Source organism: Drosophila elegans, unplaced genomic scaffold (genome assembly GCF_018152505.1).
Source record: "Drosophila elegans isolate 14027-0461.03 unplaced genomic scaffold, ASM1815250v1 contig_476, whole genome shotgun sequence".
Lineage (NCBI taxonomy): Eukaryota > Metazoa > Arthropoda > Insecta > Diptera > Drosophilidae > Drosophila > Drosophila elegans.
Genome location: NW_024545863.1, coordinates 13,297,969 through 13,323,731, shown reverse-complemented (window position 1 = coordinate 13,323,731; position 25,763 = coordinate 13,297,969). Strand labels below are relative to the sequence as shown.

Here is a 25,763-nt window from a genome sequence, read left to right as displayed (position 1 = left end):
TAATTTTCTATTTTATATTTCTGATTTCTGTTCATTCCCAATTAAGCAACAATTATAAAAACATAGGTTTGATTATACCATTTACATGACTTAGTTTTCGAGACCAACATTTAAATTCTACAACTTAATCGTTTCTATAAGAATATGTACAACAAAGTTCAGGATTAATATCGGATTAAGTTGGTTAAATTTTAAACTTTTTAAAACTGTTTTTGTACCTGGTTTCTAGAAACAAATTGCTTTGCTGTTTTTCTTTTAACAATTTGTAAGCCATATACAAACACATAAATTGGATAGTTGAGGATCTAGAAATGTACACTCAATAATGGAATACAGTGTAATTTCACTTAGCTGCAGTCAATATTGACCTTAATCGAAAACAAAATCTGAGTGGATTATGCTTGAAATGATATAAACCGTTTTTTAACTTTTAAGTTTTTGGCTTGAGACAACTTTTTAACATAAAAGCGCTTTACAAAATAGTTTTGCAAATGGCCCAAAATAAAATCTAGACGTGGAAAATAACGAAATTATTTACTTTTCAAATGGACTCTAACGTATTCCAAATAGGGGATACAATCAATAAATAATTTTAAAAATTTGAACAGAATTACGATGATAAAAAAAGCACGGCTTACAGCAGTGTTTTTATTTATTTCTGTTAAGAAAGTTGCCATCTATGTTGCCATCTTTGCTTATAGTGACTTATACAATTTGATGGATTTATTTTATAACTTTTCAGAGACCTCTTAATCTCTTTGACTGCATTTATCAGCTTTATTTGAGAAATTAAAAATCGTACATATAAATTTCGAACATGACTGTTCGAACTTAGTTTTTTAATTGTAAATTTCATGCAACTGAAAATTATGGAGAACTTAAAACAGCCAGCTAAGTGAATTACACTGAGTTTCTTCCTGGACGGTAGATGAGTTTACCCTCCCCCTCCCCCGATCTACAGGCACCCGTTGCCCCAGCAGCCGCACCACGGAATCTTGCCGCCCGTGTGCGAGCTGACCGAAATCTTCCGGCGATTGGAGCGCATGCTAAAGCTCGTGGAGGATTCGCGCGAGGAGGCGAAACTATTAGAGTTGCGATCGGACAGCGAGGTGACCGTCTCGTGGTTGCTGTCCTGGTGGGAATGGTGGCTGTGGTGCGGGTTGCTGCTGATCACCATCCCGCTGTGCGGATGGTGGTGGCTGTGGTGATGGTGGTGGCCACCGCCTCCTCCTCCTCCTCCGCCGCCGCTGGCTGCGCTGTTCCGGTGGACGGTGTGAACGGTGCCCTCGGAATGCCGCCTGGAGCACTTGGTGCGGCTAACAGTGGCCGTCATGGGAACCGGATCACTGCCCTCCTTGCGATGGTGGTAATGGTGGGAGGTGCTGGGCGGTGCCGACGAAGTGGCCCCGACCTCGGGGTGACCACCACCCGCCGGCACTGCCGGAGGCGGAGCCATCGAGTTGCTGTTGGTGCGACGACGCGAGGAATGCGGCGAACTAGGCGTGCTGTGACTCATCTTAAAGGCCTTCACGCTCGGGTGGGCGAGCACGGTGCTCAGGTCCACGCAACTTGCGGTAGACATGGGCACGGTGGTCACGGGCACGGCCACCTCATCCTGCTGGGCACCCTGTCCGGATCCACACACAATGGACACGCGTCGCGCCTTTCGCCGCGCCAACTCGTCCATCTGGAAGAATTGTAAGGGGTCAGTTTTATACACAAACAATAAATAATTTCACTATTGTTCTTTAAATTTGATTTAAACAATACAAAACAATTAAATTGGTGAAATTCGAAAACTAATATAAAATATTTTATACCTCTTATTGTCTTTTTCATTTTTTTTTTATTTTTTTATACTTTTATAATTTGTGAGTATTAATTTGTTTATAACTTATTGTCAAGGACAAGCTGTCGTTCTCTTCAGCGACATTTTTTTACATTTTTTTTTAATGAGGATAAAATCGTCAATTGTTTTGATTTATATTTTTAAACTTTAAACAAGGCTTTACTACTTTAATAAGCAGCCACGAAATCTGCTAATAAAAAAACTTGTTAAAAATTTTTTTTTCAATTTTCTCTTATACTATGCAACATTGTCAAAAGAGTAGACGAAAAATGTTAAGTCAGTTAGTCGATAATTTTAACGCATTAAATATGCATTAAATTCCACGAACAATTTTTTGGAATTGTTGATTTAAGATAGAGCTCAAACAAAAAATATAAAGTGTATCGTATTCGAAAGAAAAAATACGTATTTGCCAATAACAGGTTAATTAAAGTAAAAACCCATTTGTACATTACATTTAAGAAGAAAAAACATTTTCTTTTTGTGTCTTATTTGTGCTGTTGGTTTTTGTGACTCTCAAGTTTCACTTTTAATTTGGTTAAATTTTAAAAGGACTTTCCACGGAATTTATTTATTTGTTATTTTCGTTACTCACATTTCCAGCAGCTGTCTGTTCAATGCCCGCCTCCCCCTCTGCTCCCGTGAGGTCCACGTCCAAGGATCTGGTTAGCTGCGATGGCGAGGAGCGGAAGATGGCCCTTTTGGCCGCCGCCGAGGCGAGTGACTTGTACAGGTGGCTCTTGTTGGGCGGCAGGCCGACTACGCCGGAAGCGGAAGTGGCTGGAGGCGGGGGCGGTGGTTCTGTGGGCATGGCTGGCCTGCGGGCAGGTGGCAGCGGGGGCGGTGGCTTAAGTGGTACGTTCGGCTTGGCTGCGATGGGCGGCCTCTGGCCATTTGGTGATTGAGGAGGCACCCCCGCCCCTGCTGCTGCCTGGTTCATCTGCTCGAATCCCAGATAGGTGCACTTGTCGGGAAACGGAGCCATGGGGTCCGGAATGTGCGGGGCAGGACTGTCGGTGTGCTCCCTCTCCAGGGATCGGGTGCGTCGCATTAATTTACCACTCCCACTATTTCCCGACTCACTGGACGTGGTCACCGCCGGAGCAGACGTTCCGATTTCCGTTGCCGTTGTGGCGGGCGAAATGGTCGGATTTGTGCCGTCGTACTGCAGATACAGATTCATCTCGGAGCGATAGGGTTTCTTCGCCCGATCATCGTCCTTGTTGTTGTGATTGTGGCTTAGGTTGTCGCGCGACTTGCTCTTCTCCAGCTGAATGGCCAGTATGTCCTCCGAAATGGTCTCGATGTCGTTGAGGATCGACTCCAAGTTCACGGAATCCGTCTGTGGGAAATTTAAAACATTGGTTTAAAATATTCCATTAGTTGTTATAGCTAAGCGTAAGCATTGCAATGCACTGTAATCTTGTGTGGAAAAAAGAAGTAAAGTTTATAGGTGGAGAGGGAGGTGTGATTGCTTAAAGAATTGCAAATCTAAACATTTATCACTTACAAATTTAATTGTATTATTAAAACAATTGAAATAATTATTTTTAAGACTAGAGAATCGTTTAAAATTGGATTGGGAGATATTTCCATAGTACTATATATTTGTAGTAGTAGGAGCTAACGCTTAATAATTTATGATTTTTCTCTGGGTAGTAAATAAAAACTATATGAAAGCTAAATTTAATTTTAGTCAAAATTTGAATTAAATATTTTAATTTAAAATTGTCATAAGCCATACAAAATAAATGTTTTGGGTACTGAATCGAAATGTCATCTTTCCTACGAAAAAAACTTGAAAATTTTTAATTTACAGATGAGGTTTCATAAAAATAATAATCTTATTTTACTGAACTTCATGAGATCATATATTACATTTATGGGTCGGGTAAGGAAATGTGTTATTGAGTTGAAATGTCACTAAATTTCACATAATTTAACACTTTTAGAGATGGTAATATGAAAAGCAAGACTTAAACAACAAATATTTTTACAGAATATATCAATACAAAAACCATTAATTATTTTCAAAAATATTGACGGATAAGCATTTTGCAGATAAGTTTTCCTACTAATGCACCATCGGTAAAATTTAAAAACTAGTTTAATAAAACGTGAGAAAAGAATGTACTAACATGTGTAACACTTAATTAATTAAACAATTTAAATCATCTATATACCTATACAATGTATACACAAAAACATGAACGGGAACGGGTTTAAGGAACTAAAAACACATCGACATGGGCTAGTCGGAAGACTTGAGTGGAATGACTATGACACGAGGATGATCGTCTGTTGGCCAGAGGATCCCTCACCTGACTGACGTTCTCGGCGGACTTGGCCACCCTCTTGACCACGCCAACGGCCCTCGCCTTGTGGGCCAATCTCAGTGGCGAAGTGGTGGTCTTTGTGGAATGGGTGGTGATGGTCATCACCGGCTGTGTAAAGGCCGTGGCCGAGATGCACGTGCTCTGGCCGGGCTTTTGTGCTGTGGCATAGATGGGATCCGGGCATCTGGCCGTTGGAAGCGGAGAGCAACGGGCGGCAGCGGCTGCCGCCAGAGCGGCGGTGTATATGTCCAGGACACTGGAGCCCGGATGCGGACCCACTTCCCCCAGACCAACGGCAGCCGCCACGTCCACCACCGCCCGGTGCAGAGAGCAATGGGCGGGCTGTGGACGTTGACGGTTGCGCTGGTGGCTGTGGGCGTGGCAATGCGAGTGAGCGGGGGAGCGCCGGTGACGAGGACTTACTTGTGGGGACACCCGTCGCTGATAGGGCGAGGCCAGGGCGTTGTTCACGAAAATATCCGGGGGATCTCGCAGCGGTGGCGGCGGAGAGCCCGGCGGAAGGTCGTCCTGCTCCAGGTCCTGGCCCTGATTGGCCAACTTGGTGTTGAGCTTCAAACGCGGCTTGATCGGCGCAAAGAAGTGCTTGGGACTGTTGAGCGCATGTTGCGTGGCATTCGTGGTGATGGCCACTGTTTCGATGTCGCCACCATCCGGCTGATGCGGTGGCGCATTCAGGGCGATCTTGGGCATCGTCTGCAGGGTGGACGTGGGCACGAAGGTGGTCATCGTGTTCACAGGTGGCGGCGGCGAGCGGGACGGCGACGACAGATCGGAGTACTTGCGCTGCGTGAAGGGCGACTGCAGGTTGTAGTCCCAGCCATTCGTGTGGCGCATCGTCTGGCCGGTGGTGGTGCTCGAACTGGTGCCCAACTCCGGAGAGGGCGTTTGGGCTGCAAATATTTCAGTTAATGAGTTTCCTTTGGTATACAAAAATCTTTTACCAAATAAATGAAAACAAAGTAAGTCTAGGGCTTAAATAAAGTTAATACATAAGGTATTTAGTAACATAAAAAAAATGTACATAATCCATTTAAAAATACAATGATTAATCGATCATCAAAAGGCTTCGTTTCTTTATATACTCTTCCTGACCGCAAATGAGATGTTTGTAATGCAAACATAAAAAAAACGATATTATTAGCTTTTCAAAATAACCATTCCCCATTAAAACAACGAGCAGTACCCCAGACTTTGATAGCAAAAAAAAAAAACAGTTCATTTTGAAAAATGGTGATCCGATTGATATTGATAAATAGAATTTCTCGCTCATTTAGTTATCAAGTCATCACTTAAAGTTAATAACTGTTTATCTGTTTATAATCAGAAAGTCTAAGCAACCATTATTTCTTTTTTACTCAAAATTTTCTGCACAGTACCAAATCTTCTTTTGACTCTTAAATGTTATATTTAATTTTAGATAATTTAAGATAAAAATATTCAACGAAAAGTGATACAAACTTAATTTAAAAGAAAAACTTACCCGCGTTGCGTGCGCCCATATGCTGCGACAAGATGTTCTCGAAGTAGGACAATGGTGGCACCATGGCCTGCAGGTCGTTCAGCTGGTTGGCCACCAGTTCGATGGGCGTGAGCGGGGTGATCGGTCCCATCATGCTGGGCAGCGTGCTCTGCGATCCGTTGGGGTCTGGCGGGCAGATCGTGAGGTGCTCCTGCTGCTGGGCGAGCATCAGCTCCGGATTGCTCAGCGTCTCCTCGGAGACAACCGACAGGTGATCGAAGTGCATGGGCTGCTGCTCCTTGTTCTGGCTGCCACCCTCCTCGTTCTTCGATGGAGACGGGTGGCTGGGCACTTCCGGCGGAAGTGGGGGCTTAAGCGGCGCACAGGATCCTCCCTCCTGGCAGCACTCGTCGCTGCAGTGGCCGTCGTCTGCCCCGCGACACGTATCACATGAGTCAGAGTCCTGTCAAGTGAATAATAATATGGGGGCTTTAAAAAAGGTCAAAGAAAAATACTATGACAATGATTTTTACTTTCCCTCAAGCTTAAAAACGATAAAAAATAAAAAAATAAATGTCTATGCTACGCCGTTAATTTATTTAATTTTATGATTTAATTTTTAGTTTGCATTCGTATTGAGTTGGAAGAGATTTTTGAAATACCCCAATATATTCTAGCCTGGGCTAAGCTTGAAAATCTTAGATTTCTAATTTCGATAATGGATTTAAACAAAACAATTATTTACAATTGTAGAAATGAGGTTGGATAAAAAACTGTCTAATTTCTATTGCGATGGTATTAAAAAAAAATGACTTTGACTTTTTACTTGGCAGAGAGGTCAATGAGATTGTCATTAAGTCTTTATTAAAATGTATACTATTATTTTTGACTACTTTTAAATGATTTTAAGTTTATAAATATAATAAATAATAAAAAATTGTAGACCGCATTCGGGTTTTCTGTATAATTTCGATGGATGTTGCTTGAAGTTTGAGAAACTGCTTAGATATAAGATCAATTTTGAGCTGAGAAACTGAAATTATTTACATTGACTAACACCACTTACATCACTGTTTACATCACAACCGCCGCTCCCGCGCCCACCGCCTCCGCCGCTGCAGCGGTAGGCGTGGCAGGTGCCGCCACTACCCCCGCTGCCCCTGCACCCACCGAACTCGTGTTCGCTGAGCTTCGCCTTGAAGCGTTTGTTAAGCCTGTCACACTCGTCCCGCAAAGTCCAGATTTCCCGACGCAAATGCTCATTTTCCCGCCGCAGGCGTTTGATGTCCGATTGCCCTGCAAAATGGATATAATTTTAGTTTTCCACACTAGAGAATAACAGGGTAAAGTTAAGGATGAAAACTTTTAATAAGATTTGGCTGAGTCTAAAGAGCAGCACGTGGACATCACGCAGAGCTGTCAGACCTTTAGACACCTCAAATCGCATTGTTTACATTCGCTTATCTTCTGTTGTGGCAATGAAAACATTTTTAATGAATATTCCGACAGATATATCTGAAGAGGTGGGCAGATATTTATGTACGAGTAGGTGCGTGTAGAGATATTTCTTTAGCTAAATTTTCTGTTGGATTATTTTGGTTTCCTTAGCCACCATCTAATGTCTTTTTAATTGGCTGTTTTCAGGTTGTTTTTTGTGGCATTTATTTAACGATTATTTGATTTCCTGTTTGTTGTGGAACATATAATTTTATGGCGCATTACTGGGCCAGTTTTTGATCAGCTATTATCACTTTTTGACGTACCTCGTTCCACTTCTGCATTAATGTTAATGGTGCGCAGCCTGAGCTCCTCATTTTCGTATATCATGCCACGCGATGACTTTCTGTCCAATCTGAAAGTATCCAATTCAATTTAGTTATTTTGTTTAAGAAGCATTGGTTATTATACAACTTAAACTAATAATTTGCCTTCGATTGCCAAGCGGTTGCCATGGCGAACGGCAGCCAATCAACATTCCAAACTCTTTTCCAACTTCACTTATCAAAAATATCTAAATCCCAAAATATGCGGGTCGTTCTTCAACGAATGCTGTAAGTCAACTGAACCGGATAGGTCCAGCATTGGTACCAATTGTTAGACGTTCTCTTCGACTATATGGCTGCGGCCTTTCAACACTCGGCACGTATAAATAAATAATAATAAAAAGCAGCGTTGTAGAAAAAATAAATATAAATATATCACCGATTTGGTGTGCTTGAAGGTGGTGCTAAGGAAACAACACCAAGGAAGAGGAAAATAAGCACAGCAGAGCTATAAATTACAACAACGAAGCATAAATAAATTATTTTATCCAATCAACGGCTGTTGGCATACGTAAAAAATGAAGGGAAAAATTTACCAGAATTTGTTAAGAAAATAAATATGAATGGGGATCTTTCAAAAGAGTATTCCAAAGTTTCCAATGACTTTTCAGCGCACTTCCCTTTCTCTGCAAATCAAATTAGGCATTTTAAAAGATCTATTCAAATCCCAAATGATCCATAAAAATGGGATTCTTCGCAGATTTTCCATAACTTACGTGCTTTATACCAAGCGATTTGACACTCCTGTCTGCGTTGAGAATTTTTGACAAACTGCCGATCGCTCAAGAGACCTCAGCTCTTAGAGCCATCGCATATGCTTGCATAAACAAATATTTATGAACACATATGCGTACATATATTTAAACGTACATATCCAGTCTGGGCGACTGTCTCCCATATGACTTGTGGAATGCGTAAATGAGAAAACATCGTCCCATATTTATAAGGCGTCAAAAGTTTTTGTCTTCAAATATTTGGCCGCTACGATAATCGTAGACAAGAGTCATTTATTTTATTTGATTAAAAGGTTTTTTTTAAATACTTTTTTTGAACAATGTTTCAAAAGAATTTCGAGAGAGCATTAAATAGTAATTGAATGTCAGATCTTTTAAAACAATCCATAAATGTGTGGCAGTCTTTTAGGCGCTAATGATATATAGCCTGCCCCTTATTAATTCGCTTAAGCTTGCCAATACATTAATTGATAAACAAATAATTTGAACGAAATATATTGAAGATTTGAAAATGTTTTGACATCGTTCGAATCTGGGCTATTCAGGAATACACTTTTGCCATTGACACTTTAAATAAATCAAAACAATTTCAATACCCTAGCAAGGGTTATTATATATCAAACAAAGGTTAACAGCACGGTGGTTTTAGTGGTTTTAATTTAAAACAAACAACAAGACAGTGATTAACCCTCTGCCACATACAAAGCCAAATATGGCTTCTCACTTGTGATAAAACAGTACGTTCGCTGATCCGACTGTTATCAGTTATTCTCTTTACACTATTTTCTGTTGGAATTAAATTTTTTAGTGTTGCCCTATCAGTTTTGTAAAGCCGTCTCAATCAGGTGAACGAAAGTGAATTTTGCTGAATTTGTACTTTAATTGGCTTTTTAATTTTTAATATTATTTTTATTCTAACAGAATATAAAGTTATCTTTAATTAAAAATAAAATTTGTCCATAGGTAAGCATCTATTTTATGCAAAAAACTGCTGAAGCCATATATATTTTTTGGCTATGCTCCAAAAAAAAAAATAGGACAAGCTCTACAAAAACAAAAAGGAACGCTATAGTTCAGTGCCGCGACTCCTAGAAGCAAGTTACTCAGTTTATCAATTTTAAACTTTTGACTTGTCAAACTTGTTTTCTACCAACTATTTGCTACCAATTAGAATTATATACAAAATCAAAAACTTGCAAAAATTATTTTGCTAAACTTTTTTACGCGTTATGTACTACGTTACTGAACCTAGGAGGACATGTTGTCATAATTCCATTAAGAACATATTTTTAATACATTTTTTACCCCTTACTTGTTAAGGGATTTAGGACATGGTAAAGACTAGTTATAAAGCTGTGTATGCTTATTCGATCAATTTCTATCAACTCACACAAAAAAATATTTATTTTTAAATTAATAAGCTGTTTTGTCAACAAATATCGATTATTTAAAAAAATATTGCATGCAATGATAACGGTCCCCGAATGCAAAAAATACTTGCCGACCCTTAGCACCAAAAGTTGTGTTTTTTGTTAAAAAAATAAATATCTCTGTGTTGACTTTTGATCAGAGAGTTCTAAAAATATGGCAATTTATGAAGTTTAGTAAAAATTTGTTCTGACTAAAAATTTCAAATCAGCTGGTTCTCATAAACAATCCAGCCCTCGTTTCTTTATTCTATTTCAAAAACTTCCAATATACACAAAAAAAGCTTGGTAGCGTCACGTTTGCCTCTAAATATACCAAACAATAAAATCGATAAACTGATGATCGATAGCAAAGAAAAATATGGCAGTTTTATTGATGTCTACACACAGGAGCCACTATACACAGACAGTAAGAAAAATACACAGATTGTATAAAGATCTGCATGAGTAAACTATTTCAGCGAGCTTTGTATACAACTTTGTAGTGTAAAATCAAATTGGACAATGTACACGAACCGATAATAAACAATCTGAAATTATTTTTAGTTCGGCTGGCCATAAGCGAATATTGTTTATTCTACGACCGCTAAAGTGTACGGATATTAGAAAAAATTTTAATGACTTTTAATAATTTTCGAGGGCCAGATGTCCGTGCCCGAAGTTAAAGTGCATTTCGCGAAACATTGGGAATAGGAAATACATATAAGGAAAAAACTTAGAAACATTTTCGAATTTTGCTTACTTGGCCGACTTTTCCGAGCGTTTGTTGCTCTTGCTCTTGCTCCTTTCATATTGAGTTCGAGTTGTCTTCGCGCCTTTCATTTACTTAAAAGAAAATAACGACTCTCGAAACTAACACACTTTTCTGGGTTTTCTCAAGTTTACGCAATCATCGACGAAAATTTCACTCCCGCACCTTTCTCAACGACTTCACATTAATTTCAATAATTAATTATAGTTTTTGTTAACACCCAGCCGCGTGACAATATGAGAAATGTGCGAACAAAAAGTCAATTTTACCGCAGCAAAACCGCACGAGTCGACTATAAACCGAAAACTGACAGTTAGGCGAGATCAGTTTTGGCCAAAAAATAAAGCGACTAGAACAACAAACGCCGACGACTGGCATTGAACGCTGCCGCCAAGAGCAACAAGCTTTGTCTGCATCAATTTTTATACAAATTAAAAGAAAAATTAAAAATGAAAATGAAAAGCGAACACAGCTAAAAAGTTTCATAAAGCAACTAGGAGGGAGTAAATCGAAGGAACAACAAATCATCGTTCTCAATGAAATGTACGCATGCTGTGTCGAGAATTCGTTTATAAGATTAACAAAAGCCCCGTGAGCCATACGAATAAAGAGCGCAAAAAGCTAAAATGGCAACAAATGAAAAGTACAACGACCTTTAAATGCTCTTAAACAATTTAAATAAAAAAAACAATAGTAAAAATTGTTCATTGTTTAAAGTAATGCATTGAATTTCACTGATTAAAAGATAATGGGACAAGGATAGTTAGAAACGTTAAGATAGTTAGCAGCAACATATAAATAAAAGGGTATCGCGGAAAAAAATGAGTCACAATAACATATATTTATTTGGCTATAGATTTGCTAAAAATGCATTTTTTTAATAATTGTTGTTCCTCAACAATAAATAACTCATACGCGATGTTCCTTAAGTTAGTCTTTAGTTATGTACATATTTATTTTAATAAATACGCAAACGATTTATATTTATATTTAGTATTCTAAAGCCAAAGGTTAATAGAGAGTTTTTTTCTTTAACAAATACATACATTACAATTGCTTGTAGTTTTGTTTTAGGCTGGTGACAAATAATATATTTTGACCCGACATTAAATGTATCAATAAAGAAGTAGAAACAAAAAAAATGTTATTATTAAAATATAATTTATTACTAGACAAAATATTGCAACATTTTTTAAAGAATCTGCAAACTTCATTCTAAAGCGGGACGCTTTGTTGGCTTATTCTTTTTTTCTTGAATCTTTTTTATAAATTATTGAAATTGCAATTAATTGGCAAAAAACTCATAATAGCTATGCAAATATTTGAGATTTTTTCGCACCTTCAGGGTAGGTAAAATAAAATAATACGCTTTCACAATCAATTACCCATCTAATTATGTCAATATTGTTTTTAAATTTTTTCTCCCAAGCACGTTCACTATATTTACTCGTAGATTTATGTGTTGAATGAAATTTCCGTTTGGGTCATTTTTTATGGGGTCTAGCATCGGTATTAATAACATAGGAAATAAATGAAAATTAATCAAGCCTTTAATCGCATTCCATGCTGCATTTGGTTTGGATTTTGCGTGTTGGCATTGTAGCTGGATGTAGAAGATATTAATTTATTTCTTTGGTAAGCAGCAGATGATAGAGTAAATTAACAATAACCGCATTTTCAATTAAATTAACAGCTCTTTTATTGAGATCCAAATGGAATTAATTGTATGGCCAGGGTGCTCTCTTCTAGTGAAATGTGTCGCGACATTGGCAGCCTAAATAAAACTACAGCTGGCACCTACACATTGACAGATCCCATTAAATCTTGGATATATATACATGTGTTCCACTACGCACAAAAGTTTATTAATAAGTCCCACTCAATCGGCTAGTTCCTCTCTAGTCTTTATTCATTATATAAAGTTCAGATGCTGGCCCCCACATCCAATAAATAATAATTTCGTATATGAAAAAGATTGTGTGAATCCGCTTATTTATCAGCCAATTAGAAAATTAGCAAAGGTTAACTAAGCGCGGCAGAATCATAAATATAATTTAAGGAGCCCGCACCGCTTTCTAACTCGTGCCAATTTGTTTCAAAGCTAATCGTCGCTGTCATTTACCGCCGCTGTATCTATTGTTTATTTTGACATAAATTTGACGTGGACAGTTTAATCTTGGACTTTCAAAATCAGCAAGTTGTTTGCTTAAGCAATAGTTTGGGTACTTCATAAAAGTACCCAATCCTTTTGGAATGTGAATAGAATTTATGGCTTGCTGAAATTCATATGGACATTAATTGTAGGCATATATTAGATTAAGGAGATTAAGAGTTAATTGTAATAAATAATTATAGTTACATTTAGAGAGTTTATAGAGCAAAGGTAAAACATTTTGCTTAGAATAAGAACAATCTACTTTACATTCATTTTTATAATTTTGTTGATAAAATATTTTTTTAATTTTGTATAGTCAAATTCATACGTAAACAAAAAAGCTTTTGCTGATCAGATAAGCTCTTTTGAATTGTGAAATATAAGAGAATTGGAACACGGTTCCTAGACTTCCCCATAGTAAAAGCTTTCTTGTTAAGCTTTTACTCTTATATCCGATCGCTTTCGAGGGACACGTCTTGGGACTTCAGGGCGTATACTTAATTCTAAAGCTTAGTGCTAGTAAAGAAATTTGTTCAGTTAAGTTTACCTGCTGTTTAGCTTAAAGTGTGCATGACGTCTTCGTTCTCGGAGCATAGTCGTGCATTAGTATTCCCGCATGTGAAAGAAAACCAACAAACAAAAAACAAAATACACATAAAGTAAAACAAAAAAATGTACACAAAACCAAAACAATACAGAAATAAAGAGGGGCAACAGAATAAGAAATAGGGGAGACAATAGAGACAAAATCATAATAATAATATGGAAAATTATTTTTTTGCTTATTTGATTTTGTTTCTGTGTGCGTGTGTTTTCTTTAAAATTGTTTGGCTTTGAATTTTTATTTTGGTTTTGTTTTCTTTTTGATTCGATCGTTTTGTTTACAAGAGCTGAGAGCGTGTTTATTTGGACAAGAGCAGAGTATGTAAGCGCATTGAAAAACTACATACTACAAAAACCCGGTCTGGAAAAAATATAGTTAAGGATTCCAGAAAAAACTATTATAAATTCAACCATTTTAATTAGATATATCGAGTTTTATTATATGTTATTTTTCTTTTGTCATTAAGTATACAAGCTTAAAACTTTTGAATTATTGATCTGTATTACATACCTATTTAATAAATGTAACTGTAAAGTATATATTTATTCTTTTAAAAGTTACAAACATACATACAGGGGTGGTCAAAAGTATTTGGACAAATGAAATGAATAGATGCTTATGAACTATGTTAATACTTGCAACCACCCCTATATGTATAATGTTAACACAAAATAATATAATTTATACAACATTTTCGAAACAAATATGGCAAGTCATACGTTTCAACCCAAACGTTTTAGAGTTTTTATATTATAAAATTGTAATCACTAATATAGTTTTAAAAATACTTTTATCTAACACTACCTTTAATTTTATTGAATTGAAATGTGTTAACATTTTCCTTTACCATTCAGATGTTATTTTTTAGAAAATCAATTGTGGTTTCTTTTCATTGTGTAAATACAATTTTAAAATGCTTTTGACATTTGGAATACGTTTTGGGACACCTTAAAAATCTTGGGCTCGGCGGCTTGCCGTGTGGAATACTGATTTCTGTTTTAATATCTAGATGTTCAATGACATTCCGTTTTTTATGGCTTTTGCGGCGAGGCTGTCTGGACGGTTTGTGGGTTGTCGCTTACACAATGTACCAGCTCCAGGATGTATGCTACACACGCACCGAACGCCACCCGTGCTCAACCTCCTTGTCAAACAACCACAAAGGGCCAGACAAAAAACTGTAGCGGAACACACATTTTTTTATTCAAAAGGGGTAAAGCATTATCTGGCATAGCAATTGATTTATCGATTAAGTTGTCAAGTACACATTGTCATCCTTCATTAATATTTACATGTGTTACAATTCAGCCTCGCTCCTTGACGGCCTCCCCGCATCCAACCACCATATATGCCCATATGCCCACCCTCTTGGGGATTTTTTCCTTTCTCTCGGGTAGCATTGAAAGGATTTTCTTTGTCCGTTACATAACTGGCACACAGGACCCTAACCCTATATAATGAAATATATATACAGACATTCCCTTCAGCTAATTTATGGCAGGGGTCGTAAATTTATCAAGGTGAAAGATTCCCAGAAGATTGTGCATACACGTTTTTATCCCCTTCAAAATATGCCAATTGAATGAAGATAAACGGGCAAGTTATGATTAAATCTGCGAATTCCGCAAATTTAATATCTTTCGCCAAAATATACATTTTGGATAAACAAAAGAGAGAGGGAGGGCGTGTATCTCATTTATGAACTTACTCAGTATCGTAATAAGAACTCATAAATATTTGTGTTAACTTTTATGAATTGCTATTTTGAGGCGAAATTTATGACGGCCGACAATTCACAATTAACCAGCCGCACATAAGTATATCAATTCAATTTATGGTAATTCATTCCGAAAACTTGAGCACAATCTCGCGTTTTGAGATGATCACCAGGTGATTTTATAGCTGCACTTTTGAGCACATATATATGTCTGGAGGGGTGGCAATTGCCCACGACACCCACGAACTGTCGGCGGTGAAAAAGAGATACGCACTGAACGATAAAAGATACTTCTTCAGACGGATTCAGATACGTTGTGGCCTGCGAGGCACGCGACTGGGAACTGCAACCACTTGGCTTCAGCATTGAATTTTGTGTATTCTGCGTTTTCGTGTTAAATATTTTGCGTACCCACAGTTTATTTGTTGTTTCATCCATGGATATGTTTGTGCGTATGTGAGTAAGGGGGCAGAAAGCGGATAACGGGAATGGAGGGGCGGTGCATTCGAGCGGGCTAGCATAAGGCATGCCAATAAACTGCCGGAATGTGCGTGAGCCGCTAAATCGTCTACAGACAGTGGGTCCCATAAATCTGTTCTCTGGCAATAATATCGGATAGGTTTTCTTTTCATTTGATTTCAAAGAATGGAAACGGTGGAAACTTGTGGAATTCTAAATGCTGATTTCGAATAATCATAAAACCAACAATAACATTTTTTTTTAAATATACCAATTATTCTTCGTTTACATTGTTTGGATTATAACTACATAGCAAAAAATCATTCTGTTATGTTTTTTGATCAATTTTAGGATTTTAGGGATCGATTTTTAAAAAAAACTTTTTTAATTTGATAAGTACTTCAAACCTTATTTAAACAAGTGTTACATTTAACATTTTATTTAAAGATATTTATTTTCACAAGGACAGACAAAAGGATATACCGACGGACATAAGGGACTAATTAATTATAAAAAAAATATATTACAAGTGGTATGGGTATGCATTTTTTTTTTAAATTCTTGTTCTGATTAAATTTACCTATACCCTAAATATTTTTTTAATAAACAACTTTACTGAAAAAATCTTTTCAAATAATATTTTTTGAATAGTTGGTTTTTTGTTGCGAAAATAATATTGTTTTTTTAATGAAAGGTAACTGTTCTGTAAATATGGCATACATACATTTTTATTTTATTAAGAACCCTTCCATCTACTTATATTTAATTTCTGCAGAACAAAAAAAAAAACAATTTAAAAATTAGTATGTCTATTAAAACATTTTACAAATCATTTTCGTCAGCTTATTTGAGATCAGCACTGTGCCGGCTAGACGAATCCAAAAAGAATAGAAAAAAGTAAGAGAATACAGAGAGATACAGAGAGAAAAACTAAATGGTGCGTGAGACAGGAGGCGGCGAGTAAACAAAATGCACAAGCAAAATGAACAAGTTTCCGTCTATTTTTGCTGCCGCCTGTTGCAGTTTATGGTTCTATTATGGGGCAGTGTGCCTCCGGGTGATACAAATGTACACATGTGTGTGGGTCACTTTTTATGCCAGATGAACGAGAGGATCTTTCAACCGACTGCGAACGATTTCATAAATACACATAATGGTGCACTCGTTGGGCACAACTTTTGATGTGCGGCCGCAGCAGTTAAAGTTCATAATGGCCAACATATGATTTTTCTAATTCGATGAACGAAGTGCGGAAGGAAAGGGGAGACAGGGATTTATTTTAATGACCCATTGTGTCTTTAATTTGATTGGTATATTCTGGAGACCAAAGCGGCTTTTATGAAATCAATAAATAAACATATTTTATGACCTGTTGGAGTGATTAACTTCTAATGGAAATGATTAAAAAATCAAAGACTTTATTTGACAAATATGAGTTAAACGCACGAGAACCTATGGGACAATGGCTTTTATTTCTATAAAAATGTTACAAAACTAAAAAGTTTATTTTACAGATCGACAGAAAATTTGAATTAAATCTTTAATTTTTAAAGTACTAAGCTTTAGGATCATTACATTTACGGTTAATGTATATAAATAATAGAGTAATTTTGCGAAAACACATAAACATTTTATATGCCATCATAATAACTATGAAGCTTTAATTTATAAATGTGCCTTAAGTCAAGTGCATCAACCCTCCTCATTCCCTATAACAATATATGTTGACTACTTAAAGGCTATGATATAAATTTGTTGAAATAAATTTTAAGAAATGTAATTCTCAAATATTCTTGTTAAGGTAATTCTATGTGATAATTTCCCCATAGCAATTTATTTTTATTGACAATGTCTGAAGCACAACAACTAATTTAGATTCTTGAAATTTTTTTCTGACAAATATGCTGCTCAGTAGTTTTACTGGGTCATCCGCAGTCGTTCCAAAAAGGTGAGAGAGTCGAGGCTATTTTAAGCAGCATGCCACAAGTTGTAATATTTGGACGTCGCACAGAATTGCCACGATACAAAATGAAACCAAAAGGAATTTGTAAACAATAAATTACAAATTAAATTACCATATGCCGGCAATTTTTCGACATTGATGAGATTTACAGCGACCAACACTTTGCTATTCGTTGTTGCTACGAATTATTTCCAAAATAAAATCAATGCGTCAAGCAATTCGGATTGGATCCACACGATCCGGCTGTGCTAATTAAAGGCTTTCGGAAAATGGGGTAAATACTGAGCGGAAAATTCGGATCAATACGGGCCATTCCTGGCCGATGATCGATGAACGATCAAGGTAACGGAAGCGAGACCAATTTAATTGCTCCCACAAGTTTGCTTGGGAATCGTTAACGTAATACACGAATCGATTCATAAAATATATTTTTAAAAACAACCACAAACAAGTTCAATGAGCCACATCCGCATAAAATCGAAACGAGAATGATGTACAAATGATTTTTCTATTTGCCTTTCAATCGTTGCTAATTGCTCGGACTAAATGATGAATATGTTTTTAATAATTGAAACTGAATTATGAGCAATCCACGGATAAACACATGGGCGGGGGGCTATAATTTGCTGCCCAATTAAAATTGAAAACAATACATTTTCCCCGCCGCGCCGTTTGAATTCAATTTCGCCTCTGGGAAAGACAAATTTTGCTGGAATCCCGCTGATGGAAGGAGGCTGAGTAAAGGTAATTGGGTAAAATCGTTTTCAAGTGTTTTTGATGGCCTAATTGGAATTTATTTTTCAGATAGTGCTTTTTTCGTTCAAACCGTAAATGCATTTTTCTTGCCGCTTTTTTCTCGCTGCATTTTTTTTTGTCAAATATCTACAAAACAAATTGTTTTTGTCTGGCACAAAAGAAAAAATAATTGAATGAAAAACAATGACAAATTCAGTTTGTGAATTCTTCCATTTTTGTTTAATTATATTTTTTTTTTAAGACATTTTTTTTAAATAGCTTCTAATCTTTAAAAAACATATAAAATTTCTGATATTGCATTAACAAGACCAAAGTCTTTAAATTAGGACTAAAATATACAATATACAATTAAACAAACGTACTACAAAAATAATACAGTTTTGCTTTTACCAGCTTAATTGTTTCAATTTATTACGCTTAAACAAAAAAAAAAGTATGTTCAATTAAAAATTACCAGCTTTTGTAAATACATAAATTGCAACAATGTATATTATAAAAATAAAACAAAAATTTTATATTTTTTTGGCGTAAAAACACTTAAATTAATTAATTAGGCTAAAACTCATTTTTATGTTAACATCCCCAACAATATTCTGCTTTATTATATAATAGTTTTTGTAGTTACTGAAAAAAACAAATTGATTTTATCCAGAAAAAAAATGTGCTCTTTTTTTCATTAACAAACACAAATTTTATATGTTAGTCTTTCCGTTTTTTCATTTTTAATCGGGTCTCCGAAAGGACATTTTCATTTTAAAGTAGCGTCTAGCACTCACAACTAGCGTTTAAAAACTTCAGCTTAACCAATTTCTAACTGAAACTCCTGGGGGATAAAGATTACATGGATAGTTTGCGTTCTCCTCTCGCTCTAAGCCAAATAAACACGCTCGGGTGGCTCACGCCAACAAATTAAAGCTCGTGGATATGGTGTACAGTGTACATACTGTGGTATAGGTCAACCTACTTGCTTTGGTGGGCGATGAGCTCGACTGCGTTGATTTCCGCTGATTGCCGTCGCTGTTGTCGCCGTTGCTGCCGCTGGCGCGTCCGCTAATTAAATTGTCATCCAAAGAAATGCCGTCGAGCCAATGCATGACATTATTTCCCTTTGTTGTCTACACGCACACACTTAACACACCGCTCGCAGTACACCTCACCCGCAGGCAGGTGGATAAATCACATTTCAGCAGCAGCTTGGCCAATTGATAATTTCATCCCAAATCGCTGACACTTCATTTTCGTTTTCCATGGATTCCCCTGGCACTCGTCTTGTATTTTTCACATATTTCCCTTTACACTCTCGGGGCATTGGCAGTTGACATTTGTTTTATTTCCACAACCGCACTCAAACACTCAAGCACAGCTAATAATTCAACAAGTATTGAATGGCCGTTTAGACCTTTTCCTTTTACACTTTCTTCTTTTTGAATTTCTGTTTGCCGTTTGCGCCTTTTACTTTGGCTTTTACTTGCTATTGGCTTTCAACATCACGCATACGCCCCGTGTGACATAATTAGCACATTGCACTTTAACACTTGTCACCTGTTTGGATAACAAACGAAGGTATTTTCGTAAGCCTAACACTTTTTACCGCACTCTTGTTACTATTCGAACAGAATAATTAAAGAAAGAGGGTTATCGATACATTTATTTCAATCATTTCGCTAGCTAAGTTAATCCTAATGAACTGTTTTAAATGTTGATGAGAAAAGACAGAAAATAAACATTGATTAGATTGCATTATTTCATCAATGCGCATGAGGGTATTTGGAATCAATTTATTTTTATTCTGAAAAGAAAACACAAAACACTATTAAACAATGTGACGACATTTCACAGATACAATTTTACGTTTTGTACGATAATTTCGATTATTATAATGAATCGGCCTATGCTTACAAAAAATGACTCAGATTCGATTTAATTATTTTAAACGATTATTTCGATAATTCCAATCGATTTCCTGTTCGCGCCTGCGACTTGTTGTTGGCCCTCCGACTAGCCGGTTGCGTCTGACTGAGAATCGGACGCTGACCGGACTGGGCCAGTGATATAGAGATATAGACTGGGACTGAGAGGGCAACGTCGGTGGAGACAGCGTCAGCGACTGACTGTGGCGCATTTCCAATCGTTTCGCACATTATTGTTTCCATTGTGTTCGATATTTGTATTTTCTTGTACTTTTGTTGTTCGCGCACACACACAAATATGTTTGCCTCAATTTATTGTACCTTCGCCTGTTTATTTTATACAAGTCCGGGCGCTCTAGTGTTACGCTACACCACCAGATCTGAGGAACAGAGGGAAACTCAAATAGTTAGCCGCTTCTGGCCAATTTCCTATTAGACATGTCGGCAGATACGATTCGTGTGCGTGTTTACCTCCGACCACGTATTAAATGTGAGCTCATTGGGGGCGGGTGGAGATAAATATTACCTGGCTGCCCTTCGGGGGCATTCTGCGATTTGTACATTAGCATTGGGCAAATGGAAATCGAACGAAATTCGGAGAAATACGAATAAAGCACCTACACGTTGCACAGGCCCTGGCCCCAAGAGGCATACCATTTGTAAAGCCCACAGTCGCTAAGACGACGAAGTCCTATTATGCGAAATAAATATTTCCGAATTTCGAAGCGAGGCCCACTCAATAAATCATTTATTACACACTGAAACTGTCTCGCTTTTAAAACATTATGTCAAAATGTGTCAAACAAGAATTTAAGCATTTTGAAAACATTCGTCTGCATTCTATTATAGAAGGGTGGGTGGGCAAGAGAAAAACTGGTGCTCTTTTATAGACCTGTTTGTTTGAGAAATTCGAATACGAGTTTCGATTGTCCAAATGTCTAATTGCTTGAGTTGCTTCAATGCCGAATGTTTGTTTACCCAGTAGCATGTGTAATTTATTTAAAACATCTGACTAAACAATCGAACCAGTCAATGAATGATACACAAAACGCTATAGCTTTAATTCTTAAATAGGAGGGATCGGCGATCTGCTGCCTCAAGGCTAGACAATACTACATTTTAAGTTATTTTATAAAATTATTTCATTTTTATTGTGCTAGATTGGTAAATTATTAAAAAAAAAATAGATTGATTTTCTTTGCCTTAAGATACTTTAAATTTTTAATTTGTTTATGTATTTTTGTGCCTATTTAACCCAGTGTGCATTTAATGGCAGCTTGTCAACAGTTCAAGATGGCTTGCCTCCTTCTTTAAATTTACTTTTGAAATGTTATATTTTGTCGGTAATTTAAAACCGAATGTTTGTTAAAATGGAAGGCGCGGTGAAAGCACATTAAAATATTTTTTCGAGAGTTTTATTTCAAAATAATAATTCAGTGAAATTAGAAAATTCACATTTTCGACAGAATAATTAAAAGAGACGTCACGGCTGCAGTGCACTGCATTCATCGATGCCTGCGTCAATCAGCGGTCAGCACTTTCACATTTTTTCAATGATAAACACGATATTTGTTTTGGCAGCCTTTGCTTATTTACATTTCAATCAGAAAACAATTTCACTTCCGCATCGCCAGTGATCGCGCCACGCGCCAAGGGGATGGCAATAAGGCAAACACAACGTCCGCTGGCGTTGAAAGACCGACTTATTCTGCAGTCGCATCGAACCCATTGCTCCAAACAGCTGTCTTCCAGGCAGCCAGACACCCCGCCCCCATATTCCGCCCCCCACAGCGTGGTTGTGTGCGTGCGTAGGCCGTAAGTATTGCCAGACAACGTAGGCATCTGTATTAGTAGCCCCATCCAATGTCCCTTATGCTGTGGAAAATTAAAAGAATCAAAGGCAACGGCAAAGAGCAAAATTAAGTATTTAGTTGTAGTATCGTATCTAGTGTAGACATGCATACTGGCTTGCATTCTGTGCGGAATCCAAGGTGGCGGGAAATACCAGGGCGGCAGGCGGACTGCCTATAAGTTGTCTTCTGGGGTTGCACAGAAAAGGAAATGTAGGCGAAATTAACAAAAAAAAAATAGCTAAGCTAATATTAATATTACTTAAAGAATTTGGAAGCTAAAAGGTTTTTTTTGTTTTAACAACTTTGTAGTTAAGCTTTAAATGTTTTCACACTTGTACCATATTTTTGAAAAAAATAAGAACTTTAATCCTTATGTGGCTCATGGTATAATGCGCCACTTTTATCTGCTAAAACTTGTAAAGTACTTGGAGATGTTCCTTATAAATTAACCCACACACGGCTTTATCGCCGATTCAAAACAAAATTGTGGTCTTAAATTTGTTATATGAATTTTACACATAGAAATCAGCAGTCTTATTTTCATTATTTATTTAATATTATTATTTATTTAGCTAAGATTTTATGCGAATAAAACGAATAAGCAAATTTAAGCAAATTTAGTATATGCAAATTAATATTTTAAATATTTAATTTTTTGTATAGCTTTAAAGAATAACTTTAGTTACACACAATAATAACATAATTAAAGGTATGCCCAGTTGGTTCACCCCAATAATGTAAGCGTCTCAGCTTCTGCTTCCATGTGCGTTTCCACGTTAAACTGTGTGTGTGTGTGTTCTTATGTCAAAGCTGAATGGAAAAGAGTAAAAATAAAATGTGTAAGAGCCAAGATAAAATGCATTGTTTCAGGAAAGCGAGAGAAGCAAAAAAAAAAATGTAAAAGGAAAATACTTTTACACAAAATGTGTAAGAATTATTGGGGGTGATGGTGCATGCAAGGCAATGGAAATTGCCCTTAGGGTTGTCAGGTCACATCAAGAGAGCTTCGAAAACATAAGGATTTAGCCATTTTTTGACTGCAAGGCAGGTGTTCAGTGCATTTATTTAATAAATTTTTTGCAAACAATCATATCAGATTATTAATATGTAGATATATGGTGAGATGTAGGCAACCCTGGTCTATCTGATTGCCTGTTTCCTTGGCCTCCTTGGAATTGCGGCAATTAACACATCAATGTATGGCGATATCGATGGTAGCACACCCACCCATTTCCAGCCCATTTCCACACCCACCGACCACGCAACAGAATCGCCTCCAGAGAGGGAAATAAATTATTCTATTTGAAAGCTTTTAAAGCGTCCACACTCGGCTAAGGCTGCTGGCATTAAAATGCATTTATTTGAATTTCTTGTTGATATCGAAGGGAACAGAGCTGGCAAACAAACAGAAACGACGCCCACTTGCAGTATTTATTGTGTTTTGAATTGGGTAGGGGCATAAACTAACCTTTGACGCTGCCTTCTGGAGGGTGGAAGAGCCCTGGCTCCGTCGATTTTGAGCCTTTCCACGTGCGGATGTTTTCTGTACCTTGATAATTTATTGCGTTACGTATACGAAGCGTGGGCGGGCAATTGAATCGAAATGAATTCGGCATTTGGCAGAGGGGGAAAATGTTTCATAAATGTTGCCAAAGGACCACAAACCCACGAAAACTGCAATTGTTTCGGTTTGTTTTGAGCCTCGATAGCAAGCTAATTTAATCCTTGTTTTGCAGGGGATTAGTGGTTTGTTCTACCTCAAACTCGGCCAAACTGCAATAAAAATTATTTATTAAAAGGCAACAAGTGCACTTATCGGTTGACCTCCTTGCCATAAAGCGAGGGCCTCTCATGAAACTCGATTAAGATATTGAGATGTAAAGGGTAATGGCTGCTATAATTGTAAACATAATGGACAATCATAACTATGCAAATATTTCAAGTTCTTCCGCAGAACTCTAAATAACATTATAGACAATAACTTCAAAAGCAATTATCGTTAATTGTTATGCCCATTTAAATTTAACGCACCATTAACAGCAACGGAGGAAAAATAAAAAAAATAACAGAAACAGAATCAAACAGAGAGCTTTGCAAGAATATGCTAAAAAAAGCTTTGGGACCAAAGCTCTGCCCACGAAATATAAATTAAAGAGAAAGTAAGAGAGAGAGAACTCTTTGTTGGTGAAATTCGCTTTCGTTGGCTCTTTAATGACTTGCCTACTTTTGGGCGTCAGTTTTTATGACCGTTGACCCACGACCAATTGCCAGCTGAGCGTGATGACAAATTTAATTACCAACACCCGAAATAATAAAAGAAACCCCCTCAAAAAACACCCACAGGAAAATATGAAGCGAAGCTGCTGCTGACTGAATGCGATAATCCAGGTTCAATGAGGCGTACGAAATTTATGGGGATTATAAAATTTCCGGAATTCCATTCGCTTTTGACAAGGTCAAGGCTTAAATTTAATCAAATTTAAATTGGAATTCAACCCATCCGGTATCTGTTCGAGATTAAGTTTGAAGTCCCCGTCAGCGGCATATGTTACGTCCGACAGAACTGAGTTCTGGCTGATACTTGCCAGTTGGAGCTGACAAGTGTCCTGAATAATTTATGACTTGGCCAGTTTTGGCTGCAACATCTGCTACTGCTACTGCTACTGCTACTGCTACTGCTACTGCTACCTCAGCTCCTGGATGTCCACGGACTCTGCATTAATTTTAATTTGTTGTGGGACTCCAAAATCTTCAAGACACCAAGCGGCGGACCAATTCCCCGCTGGTAAGACAGAAGTGTTAAAAGCATTTATTTATGCCCATCGCACCCCTCAGCGACCATTACGTTCAATTGGAAATTTGCTGAGCAGCAGCATTTACTTTATTTCACATTATTATTGCTTGGGGTGGAATCAGAGTCAGACTTTGTTTGGGGTGCGCATTTGTGCGTGCATCATCCGCACCCTTTTCACTTCAAGCAATTGCTTTGGCTGGGGCTAATACTTGCACCAACAAGTGGCAATTGAATCTGGCAATCAAAATCGCATGAACTCGCGGATACTGTTTATACTTATAGGATGTTAAGCAAGGAGGTTAAATGGTTCGAGGTTCTTCCGCCCAAACACCTTAAATAATCATTCTCAGATGCTTTGGTGTACTTAGCCAAGAGACCTCGGGTGATAAATAAAATAAATAAGCTAAAGCTAATTATCAAAATAAAGTTTGCGCTTAAAAATGATCTGTTTTTCTGTTTTCAATAGCGCAAATTAATTATTAAATCCTACAGATGATCCCTTACAGCTACTGTTTGTATTTAACCCATTCCCACAAAGCAGAATAAAGCTTACAACTTAAGAAGTTGACTTTGTGGATGGAGACCCTTGTCGACGAGTCCTCCTCAAAGCGTTGCCATGAAGTGCGAACTTGGGTTGAATTTCTCTTTGCCTCGTCGTTTTCATTACCATTTTTTCAACTTTGTTTTCATTTCATTAAGGTGGCAACAAAGTCGGAGAATGCTACTAATTGCAATCAAGGTGGCTTCAACTTGTTGCTGCAACAACCACTTGAATCCAGTAGTGCCACATGAGCTCTAATTTTTTTCCCTACTTTCCTCCTTTCTCTCTGGGCTGATTGAAGAGTTGACTGTCTAAATTAATGGATCATTGAGGGTAGATCCAATTGCATGCCACCATAATTGCACCGTAAGCCAGGGCTTTAAGTTATAGATAGATGTGCTGGACATTTTAAATTTTTTTCTCGCAGTTGTCAGCCACAAAAACCTTTTAATTTTAATTAGAAGCAAACACATTTAAGCCCACAAAAACAAACAGAAACCGAAAATGCCAGCGCATGTTTGCTCGCCCAAAAAAAAAAGGTAAACAAACAGCAACAAAATAAAATAAAAATACATTTTTCCCTATATATTTGTATATATATTTTATGGCTT

The 25,763-nt window shown here is 37.2% G+C and overlaps 1 protein-coding gene across 8 annotated transcripts; it reads right to left on the bottom strand.

Moving 5' to 3' along the window:
* On the bottom strand, nucleotides 1–21,658 carry LOC108148327 (NHS-like protein 1). Of its 8 annotated transcripts, none has more exons than XM_017275322.2 (9): nucleotides 21,561–21,658; nucleotides 19,019–19,596; nucleotides 13,103–13,185; nucleotides 7,429–7,517; nucleotides 6,732–6,961; nucleotides 5,687–6,128; nucleotides 4,609–5,096; nucleotides 2,445–3,191; nucleotides 1–1,687 (listed from the first exon to the last, which is right to left on the bottom strand). In XM_017275322.2, exons 3-9 carry the CDS (start codon nucleotides 13,147–13,149, stop codon nucleotides 956–958), a joined length of 2,775 nt encoding a protein of 924 aa, XP_017130811.1. In that variant the 5' UTR covers nucleotides 13,150–13,185; nucleotides 19,019–19,596; nucleotides 21,561–21,658; the 3' UTR covers nucleotides 1–955. The 8 variants fall into 8 exon arrangements, with proteins under 8 accessions (XP_017130811.1, XP_017130810.1, XP_041565222.1 ...); XM_017275321.2 differs by having other exon boundaries at nucleotides 19,019–19,843; nucleotides 21,561–21,651; XM_041709288.1 differs by lacking the exon at nucleotides 21,561–21,658 and adding an exon at nucleotides 19,954–20,352 and having other exon boundaries at nucleotides 13,103–13,139; nucleotides 19,019–19,843.
* Between the last annotated feature and the right edge of the window lie 4,105 nt (nucleotides 21,659–25,763).